Source organism: Arachis duranensis, chromosome 2 (assembly GCF_000817695.3).
Source record: "Arachis duranensis cultivar V14167 chromosome 2, aradu.V14167.gnm2.J7QH, whole genome shotgun sequence".
In the NCBI taxonomy this organism is placed as follows: domain Eukaryota; kingdom Viridiplantae; phylum Streptophyta; class Magnoliopsida; order Fabales; family Fabaceae; genus Arachis; species Arachis duranensis.
The window spans coordinates 3,775,555-3,785,677 of NC_029773.3; the positions used below are offsets into that span (position 1 = coordinate 3,775,555).

The 10,123-nt window shown below is 36.9% G+C and overlaps 2 protein-coding genes across 2 annotated transcripts; both read left to right on the plus strand.

Annotated features, from left to right (window-relative positions):
- The first annotated feature begins 701 nt into the window (after nt 1-701).
- Nucleotides 702-2,275, plus strand: LOC107472940 (hydroquinone glucosyltransferase). The gene has a single exon (XM_016092461.3). It carries the CDS (start codon nt 761-763, stop codon nt 2,201-2,203), a length of 1,443 nt encoding a protein of 480 aa, XP_015947947.1. The 5' UTR covers nt 702-760; the 3' UTR covers nt 2,204-2,275.
- A 552-nt stretch (nt 2,276-2,827) lies between these two features.
- Nucleotides 2,828-4,233, plus strand: LOC127744876 (uncharacterized). The gene is made up of 4 exons (XM_052257698.1): nt 2,828-2,937; nt 3,045-3,286; nt 3,364-3,582; nt 4,087-4,233. Exons 2-4 carry the CDS (start codon nt 3,071-3,073, stop codon nt 4,231-4,233), a joined length of 582 nt encoding a protein of 193 aa, XP_052113658.1. The 5' UTR covers nt 2,828-2,937; nt 3,045-3,070.
- Nucleotides 4,234-10,123: the final 5,890 nt, after the last annotated feature.

Here is a 10,123-nt window from a genome sequence, read left to right on the forward strand (position 1 = left end):
ATATATAAAAATATGTAAAATATTTTTTAAATAAAAATACATATAAAAATTTTTGTTATAAAATATTTTATAAAGTTGATTAAATTTAAGTAAAAGTAATAGAATTAATGAATAATATTTTTACTTGTTTTAAAATATAACAATTATTTATTAATAATAATATATAATTTGTGATTAAATTTAAAATATTTACATTAGTAATAAATTAAAAAATACTATCAACAAATTATAGTTTAAATGACATAGTTTTCACATTCTTATCTAAAAGTCTCAGATTTAATTTGAGTCTCACTTCTAATTTAAAAAAAATTAAGAAATATTTTTAAGTATATATTATGTTAATTATGCTATTAATTGAAAAAACCGATTTTGTTATTATCTTTCTCACGTACATTATTGCATAATATTGTCCACATCTCTTACGTAATTAAGGTCAACAACCACTTCTTGTAGTTTAACCAAGAACAAAACTGCCAATTTGCTATGTATATGTGGACAAAAAGCAGCAGATACATGTATTTATACTATATTATTATGATGATGGCTAATTAAATTCATGCACATGTATAGTACGCATGTGACTAATAAAATAATGTAAGCACTACGACGTAGTTTCATATGTCACAACATCAATCATTGAACCCCACACAAAACTCTATAAAATCCCCTTCTATCTCTGTTTCACCCTCATTCAAACCCAAATCACATACACAATATTTCACAATCACCATTGCCAATTGTATTCAACACACACAACATCATGGAAAACCAACAACAACAACAATCTACAACAACAACCTTAGTTACTATGATGCCAAGTCCTGGCATGGGACACCTTATTCCAATGATTGAGTTTGCCAAAAGGCTTACCCACAATGACAATACTATTAATGTTCATTTCATCATCCCTTGTGACGGCCCTCCTTCCGCCGCGCAAACCACCGTCCTCCGCTCCCTCCCGGCTACCATCTCCCACACTTTCCTCCCTCCAATTTCCCTCTCTGACCTCCCTTCAGACACCAAGATTGAGCCTCTTATCTCTCTCACCGTGGTTCGCTCCCTTCCTTCCTTACGTCATACCCTCGCCTCCCTCGCCTCCTCCGGCCACCGTGTATCTGCCCTCGTCGTGGACCTCTTCGGCACCGACGCATTCGACGTTGCCGATGACCTTAACATTCCCTCTTATGTGTACTACCCTTCAACTTCCATGCTCTTGTCCTTCTCCTTCTATTTACCACAATTAGACCAAATGGTTCAAGGTGAATATAGAGACCTAATTGAACCGGTTCAAATTCCGGGATGTGTTCCGGTTCATGGAAAGGACTTGACACACCCGGTTCAAGACCGGAATGATGAGGCCTACAAGTGGTTACTCCACCATGTAAACCGGTTTAGAAGGGCAGCCGGATTTATAGAGAATAGTTTCTTTGAACTTGAACCGGGTGCTATTAATGAGCTACAAAAGGCAGATTCAGGTAAACCTCCGGTTTATCCGGTTGGACCATTGGTAAATGTAGAAAATGGTCGAACCGGTGATAAAGATCATGAGTGTTTGAGGTGGTTGGATGACCAGCCACGTGGCAGTGTTTTATTCGTTTGTTTTGGAAGTGGTGGGACCTTGTCTAGTGCCCAAATTGATGAGCTGGCACTAGGTTTGGAGAAAAGTGGACAAAGATTCTTGTGGGTTGTGAGAAGTCCAAATGACAAGGTTGCAAATGCATCTTATTTCAATGCTCAAAGCCAAGCTGACCCTTTTGACTTCTTGCCCAAAGGATTTGTTGAGACAACTAAAGGGATGGGCCTAGTAGTATCATCTTGGGCCCCACAGGCCCAAGTCTTGGCCCATGAGTCCATTGGTGGGTTTATAACCCATTGTGGTTGGAACTCTATTTTAGAAAGTGTGGTCAATGGAGTACCCTTGATTGCATGGCCTCTTTACGCTGAACAAAAAATGAATGCGGTTTTGGTCACCGAAGATACCAAGGTGGCATTGAGACCAAAAATTGGGGAAAATGGGTTGGTGGAAAAAGAAGAAATTGCTAGTGTTGTGAAGAATTTAATGGAGGGTGAAGAAGGAAAGAAACTTCGTCATAGAATGAAGGATCTTAAAGAGGCAGCTACTAAAACTCTTGGAAAAAATGGAGCTTCAACAAAGCAAATTGTGGAGTTGGCTAACAAGTGGAAGGGTCAAACAAGTGTATAGGTCAAAATTATTGAAATTGATCCATGGTGGCTTATTAGCTTCTTATTAATTATTTAATTTCTTTTTGTCTTATTTGGTCTTTTTTGCTTTTCTTTTGTAAAATGAATTCATTAATGGTGTGTATGGTTAGAGGTGAAAGATTTGAAAAATGATGTGGCAAGTCTAGTGTGTATTGTATTGATAACTTCAATGACGCATCTTTTTTGGATCACAATTTCACATAACATAACATAACAATCACTTTTATAATTAAAATTTGTTATTATAAACCATAATTAATCTTAGAATTATCTATCTAGCTACTCTACCCAATCCTCCGACAAACAGATCTGGTTCATCTTCATCATCACCTTCCGATGAACAAATTTGGCTCGTCTTCCATCTATTTTAAAAAATATTTATATTATTTTTTATTTATTTTTTGGATTAATTATTTTGATATTATTAAATTAGATCTGAATTTGACATTGTTGAATTTTTTCTAATTTAAATTTTTTGTCGTATATATAGTTAAATAAATATTAAAGAAAAGGACAAATAGGTCCCTGATCTTTTGCTCCGCGGACATTTTCGTCCCTGAGCATTTGAAAATACTTTTAAATCTCCGACCTTCACAAATCTTGGACGGATGAGTCCTTCCGTCGAATTGCCCATGCCAGACTCGCCGGAGAAGTCTGATGTGGCTCTCGTGCGGATGACGTGGCATGACTGGTTGACACCTGGACTGCTGATTGGTAAGCTACATTACAAAATTGGACAAATAAGTCCCTGCACCCTAAACTACGTCGTTTTGATTTCATCCCTAATCCTTAAATTGATTGCGTTTCTTTCTGGAGGCCAGTGTGAGGAGCTCAACCTGCATCAACCATGGCTGCTAATGGAGCATCAGCAACTTCGAGAAGAAGCCGCAGAGGAGTAAGAGAAGAAAATTCTGCTTCAAGCTCAGACCCTTGTGTTGTGCACGACGGAGACCTGAAGGACGATGTCGCCCCGAGATGCTTCTGTGGAGTTTATGCGATAATGTATATGTCGAAGACGATTAGCAACCCAAACAGAGTCTTTTTGGGTTGCCCATTATATAAGGTAAGATAAAAAAAACCTGGGAATTTTGTTCTGTTTGAATGGTTTGATATAGTACATTATTTTGGAAATTTTGACAGGAAAACCAACTACATTGCAAGTTTTTTCTTTGGGTCGATGAGCATCTTGTTAGAATTGGAAGCAGTGGTTGCATCTTTGATAAAAGACCTCTGATTGAGAAAGAGGCAGAAGTTGTTGAAGAGGAAGAGGAATTTCGTCATAGGATGGATGTACTGGAGGAGAAGGTTACTGTGCTAGAGAAGAAAAAAAACCCGTTAGTTTGTTGTGTTGTTATAATTGTATGTGCAATTGTGGCTGCTTTTTATGTATTTAGTGACTGAGCAATGAATTTTAGAAAGTAGAGTAGGAAAATGTGTTGATCCTAGTTTTTGTTGTGTATTGAAACATGCTGTTTAGGCAATTTATGTATCATATTATCTATCTAAATGCAATTAAAGTTATGATATTTGTAGATTGTTGAAAATATGTTGTCAATATCTAAAGAAGCATTAAATGATTGAGGAAAGTAGGCATGAAAGTTGTATACATGAACACATAACATATATGGAAAGTTATGTAAACATCTTTGCGACAGTTGAATTTTGTAAAAGCTGCCCAAAAAGAACAAATCTGTTCAAGTGTATAGTATTATGAAGCTTAACATCACAAAAGTAAGCCTCAAACACCTAACAAGTTTGCAACAGTTTATAAAATCCTAAGAGCTTCTCCAAAAAAAAAACCAATTCTCCCAAAAAAACATTGTTCTCACAGTCAAGTTTTCTAAATGTTATTACAAGGCATAGTGGGATGCCCAAGGTGTCATATTTCTTCATGTCTTTGGATTGATGGATGGTGGATTAGGAATGAATTTGAACAGTCTTGTTGTTGCTGTGCTTGCTGCTGCCAATGTCTCCTTGGAAGCTGCTGTACTCGATCCTGGCCTGACTTGAGATGGTTGTGGCCCATGTGGAGCACCTTGTGGTTGAAGCTATGGTGGTGCAGGCTGACTTGGAGGTGGGAGTGAACTGGGGCAAAGTGGGACAGGTGGCCTGGATATCTTCTGTTTGGGCCTGATTTTTGAAGTTTTTGGTTGAACTGTTTGATGAGCTGTGGATGGAACTTGAAGTGGAGGCCTAAATGGTGTACCTCTGGTTGTGAGTTGGTCTGCCACGGGAGCTGGTGTTACAGGGTTTGGTGTTGCTGCCACAGCAATTGGAACTTGTTTGTGATACATAAGACGATATTCATGAGACTTAGGATAAATAACAGTTTAAAGGGTCAACATTTCACAATAATATATAAAACTTACATCTGGAGCCTGGCTAGATGCAGCTTGGCTAGAAGCAGCCTGGCTAGATGGATCACTTTGGGTGTTAGGAACATCCTATCCAATTAAGTTGACCAATGTTGATCATTACTATATAAATCCTTAAATATTGAACTAAACATATATATACACCAAATATCCAGATTACTAAGAATAAATAAAATACTAACATCGTCTTTTGGCGCTGACTGTGATAGTGGAAGGACAACTAGTGACTGACTTATCCCACCTTTCTTGGACTTCTTGGTCTTAGATTTCCAGTTGGGGTTAGATGGAGCACCCTTACATGTCTTGTAATTATGTCCCTCTGAGCCACATTTACTGCAAGTTACCTTAAAGGATCTCTTCAGCTTGGCACTTTGCTGCATCATTGGTTCAGCCGTATCCTTTTGTCTGTTGTGTACCTTTGGTCTGCCTATTGGTCTCTTTATGATGGGAGGATCTGGTCTTGAATACTCACTCCGTGTCCAAAATTCCTGACTAGGCACCGGTTGAATAGAATGTGAATATGTCTTAAGGATTGACTCCATGCATAACCATGGATGAACATATTCTTCTGGTTGATCATGTCTTTTCCTGATTGCTGCTACTGCATGGATACAGGGCATGCCTAAAACAGACCAATATCATGCATTAGTTAGCAATAAACCAGATAATTTAAAACAGTAAACCATATAATTCAGAACAGATTTAACATATAATTAGAACTAACCAGTCAGCTGCCACTTGTTGCATGAGCAAGTTTGCTTGATGAGATCCACATCTACCTTTGTATTTTTACGACTCACTTCAAATCTCTTACATTCCTCGTCACCTGTCCACTCTGCAAGCCACTTGTTGCTGTGCCTTATAAGACGATCCAGCCTTTTCTGTTGAACAGGTGCGAGCTTTCCAGAATAATTTTCTAGTAACTGCTTATGTTTGACCATCCTCCTCATCAGATAGCACCTAATTTCTTCACACATTGTGAAAATAGGCTTGATTATATAGTTTACTATCTTCGTGTTGAACACCTCACACATGTTATTTATGAGGTTATCCACTTTTGGTCCATGTGAGAAATAGGCCTTCACCCAAGTTGCTGGCTCAAATTTCGATAAATACTCTCATGCACCCTGGTTAATTCGTTTGAGCTTTTCCATTTGCTCCTTAAATTCTGGTATGGTGGTACATTTAGCACAGTCCTAAACCACCTCCCGAATATAGAGATCCTTAAAATGGTTGATAAAATTTTTTCAAATGTGCATCACACAGTTTCAGTGATGGACATTTGACATAACTGACTTCAATACAGGTAACAATCCCTACATAGCAGTTGCACAATCATATTAAGTAACACAACAGTCATGATACATTTGCTACCTACTAACATAGTATTAAAAATTAAATTTTTATAAAACCTAATTATTATTTAGATAGTTTTTAATTATAATATATAATTAATTAAAAATTTTCATAAATATCTAAATTAATCGATACAATTTTATTTGATAGGAGTTCAGGAAGTTTGTACAAGAAATGTGCAGCGGAGTTATAATGGAAACTAACTAATTAACTTGCTTTGATTATATCATCAAGAAGTCAACATATATAGCATATCACGATTAGTAACTAACTAATTAACTTCCTTTAATTATAACATTAACTCTTATCTCATTAATCTTCACTACGAGTATAACAAGTTATACAGCAGTAGTAGTACATTCATATTAAGTACATTCTTACAAGTTATAACAAGTTATGCAGCAGTAACTTCCTATGATTATAATTTTAACTTATATCTCTATAAATTTTTATACTTATGCAGCAGTAACTTCCTTTGATTATAACTTTAACTCATATCTCTATAAATTTTTATACTTATGCAGCAGTACTACATACATAGCAAGTAAAACAGCACTAATTCATATCAAGTTATGCAGCAGTAACTTCCTTTGATTATAACTTTAACTCATATCTCTATAAATTTTTATACTTATGCAGCAGTAGTACATACATAGCAAGTAAAACAACACTAATTCATATCAAGTTATGTAGCAGTAACTTTTTTTAATTATAACTTTAACTCATATCTCTATAAATTTTTATACTTCTGCAGCAGTAGTACATACATAGCAAATAAAACAGCACTAATTCATATCAAGTTATGCAGTAGTTGTACATTCATACTAAGCTAAACAGCACTAATTCATATTAAGTAAAGCAGTAGTTGTATACAGCTACTAAGAAATAACCTAGTATTCAATAACACTCGTCATTAAAGAATTACATAACACTATGGCAAGAAATAGTTATCAAGTTTACCTTTTGTTGGTCGGACATAAAGTTCCAACCATGAGTCTGTACATCCCCCAAATCCTCTTGGAGCAGAGTCAAAAACCACTTCCAGGACTCCTTAGTTTCAGACCTAGCTACTCCATAGGCAACCACGTAAAATTGGTTATTTGCATCCTGAACCACTGCTGTGAGGAGCTGTCCACCGTAATAAGTCTTCAGAAAACAGCCATCAAGATGTATCAATGGCCTACACCCACTCTTGAACCCTGTTTGCATGCTTCTAAGCATATATAAAGCTTATCAAAAACAGGGGAGATTGAGGTACATGAGTGACACACAACTCTGCCCTAGACCCTGGATTACTTCTTAATATCTCAAACAAGTAATCTCTAACATTACTATACTGCTCCCTCTCATTACCCATGATTCTCTCTCTTGCCTTTCTAACTGCTCTGTAAACCATTTTTGGATGTGCAGTGAATGAGAATTCTTCTCTGAGAAAGTCAATAGCCTCACTTGTCCTCATATGAGGCTGTGTACTCATTCTCTTCTCAACCTTTAAGCTAATCCAATGTTGATCAGCCGCATTACTTCCCATGTCCCTTGCACATGTATGGTCATTTTTGTAAGTCTTCACCTGGTAGCATTGTAGAGATTTATTGTATGATAAATGAACCAGCCACGGACACTCATCATCCATGCATCCCACCCCCACTCTCTCTTTGTCATTCTTAATCCACCTAAGCTCCCTACCCTCAGCAATGAATGAGTCTTTTACAACTTCCTTAAATCTCTCTATGGTGGCAAACCTAGTCCCTGACTCAAACCTCCCCTCTCCATGCTCATAATCATCATCAAACTCAGGGAATTTATGCTTGTTAGATTCATCATCTGATGAAATAGGTGTATGTAAATTCTCAGATTCATAATCATATACCGGGTCATCATCATCATCTTGGATCAGGCTCACATAGAACCTAACATGTTGGTCCCTGTTTGGTTCTGGGCCTCTGTTGGGCTGCACATTAGAATCAGGCCCAACATTCTTTCTGGTCTGCTGCTCATTGGGTCCACTACTTTGTCCCATCTTCTTCCACGTCTTTCTGTTTCTTTTAGCACCTGTCTTATTTGCAGTTGTCTTCTTTGGAGACACAACTTTCTTCTTTCCCTTCATTACTCTCTGCCTTTTGCTACCTTTCTCATCAGCACTGGTATCATCATCATCATCACTATTACTTTCAAATCCGGGAGGTGGAGGTTTGTAGGGCTCATCCTCCGTACTCTCGTACATATCATCAGATGACGAACTTTGATCATCCACCAAAATCTCTCCATCATCAGGACTGTTACTTTGCTTTCCAGCATCCTCTACAATCTCAGGTTCATCAACAGGGTGGTCAAAGTATAGGTAAAACTCATCCGTCTCTGTATTCTTCATTTTGTTCTCTCGCATTGCGTTAATCCCTGCATTTCCTGTCAAAATATGCAGCCCAGACTCAATATCAAGACTCCTTGGATCATACCAATAAACTGTCTTGTATGATTGGTACCCCAACCCCTTGAACAGTGTGATCAAGTCTCCGAAATTAACGAAGTCCAGGTCCATTTCTGGAAACTTCTCCACCTTCCCATTTTTGTAAACCAGAGAGCCATTACTTTCTCTCACAAAATTACCTCCATGGTAGAACACAGGCACCACAAACACATCAACCATCTGAAAAAAAGAAAAACAAAAAATTGTAAACAATGATCAAGAATTACTCTTTTCACATATTAACAAGCAATGACGTTCAACATACAAAAACGAAAAATCACCGCAGAAGCTTTCTTTGCCCTAACAGTAATTCAATTTCAATCGAAAAATCCCAATACTTTTTTGACAACTTCTATCAACATGCACGATCAGTCCTTTCACAACAGAGTTCATACTTGCATAAGTATTTAACATCACAATCCACTAACTAAGCAACACAACAAACTTCTTACCTTCGGTGACGAAGACAGCAACTCAGACAACAATGGAGGCCTCTTCGACGGTCACTGCACACGGCAAATGTCTCAGCCTGGGTAGTGATCTTTTTGGAGGGAGAAACAGAGTATGATGATCGTTGGTATCCTTAGGGTTTTATGTAATTCAGAAAGGGTGGTATGGGTGTAATGGGTATTGTAAGGGACTTTGCAAGGGATGAAATCAAAACGACGTAGTTTAGGGCTGCAGGGACTTATTTGTCCAATTTTGTAATGTAGCTTTCCAGTCAGCAGTCTAGGTGTCAACCAGTCATGCCACGTCATCCGCACGAGAGCCACATCAGACTTCTCCGGCGAGTCTGGCATGGGCAATTCGACGGAGGGACTCATCCGTCCAAGATTTGTGAAGGTCGGGGATTTAAAAGTATTTTCAAATGCTCAGGGACGAAAATGTCTGCGGGGCAAAATATCAGGGACCTATTTGTCCTTTTCTCTAAATATTATTAAACATTTTAATCGCAATCTGCCGGCTTGGCGTAGTATACCAAGATTACATAAATTTTTTTCTCAGTTAAATAAAAGTTAGTAAAATGTTTCAATCGCAATCTCTGGCGGCTTTGCTCAGTATATAGTATAGGAAACATTTTAAGCGTATCGGGGAGTACCGGTGCACCAATTATTTTAACTGTGGATTTTAATTAATATATATTATATATTTTTTTTTATAATTTAAATCAACGGTTAAAATAATTGGAGCACCAGTACTTTCGGTGCACTTAAAATGTTTCCTATAGTATATACGTACGAAGTTACATAAAAATTTATTTGGGCTTTTCCTTTCAATACATTAGGTTTTGATTTTGACCATTGGCGTAATGAAATTGCTATAGTTAAAGTTAATAGGTTATTCCGTCCAAAAAAAAAAAAGGTTAATAGGTTATCAACCAACAAAACAAAAGAAAAGGTTATGAACTAATGTTTGTTTGGTACCCCAGCTCAAGACGTAAAAAACTAATCTAGAACAGATTTAAATTCTATATAAAAATTTGTTGTTAGTCTTAGTCCCCTAATATTTATTTAAACAGATAAATAAATTAGTGCTCGACTAACTTATATATATGTTTATTGGTGATGAATAGGGGTGGCAAGCGGGATTCAAAATATAAGTATAAATATTCTCTCCAAAGCAAAATAAACATAATCCAAAACATAATTATAAATATTGTCTCCAAAATAACATAAACATAATTCAAAACACTCAATTTTTA

Excerpts from the sequence above, each read along its gene's own strand:
- LOC127744876 (XM_052257698.1), top strand. The coding sequence starts at position 3,071 with ATGGCTGCTAATGGAGCATCAGCAACTTCGAGAAGAAGCCGCAGAGGA. Across the intron at positions 3,287-3,363 it reads TGGGTTGCCCATTATATAAG|GAAAACCAACTACATTGCAA; the intron begins GTAAGATAAAAA and ends AAATTTTGACAG. Across the intron at positions 3,583-4,086 it reads TTTGTTGTGTTGTTATAATT|TGGGATGCCCAAGGTGTCAT; the intron begins GTATGTGCAATT and ends TACAAGGCATAG.
- LOC107472940 (XM_016092461.3), top strand. The coding sequence starts at position 761 with ATGGAAAACCAACAACAACAACAATCTACAACAACAACCTTAGTTACT.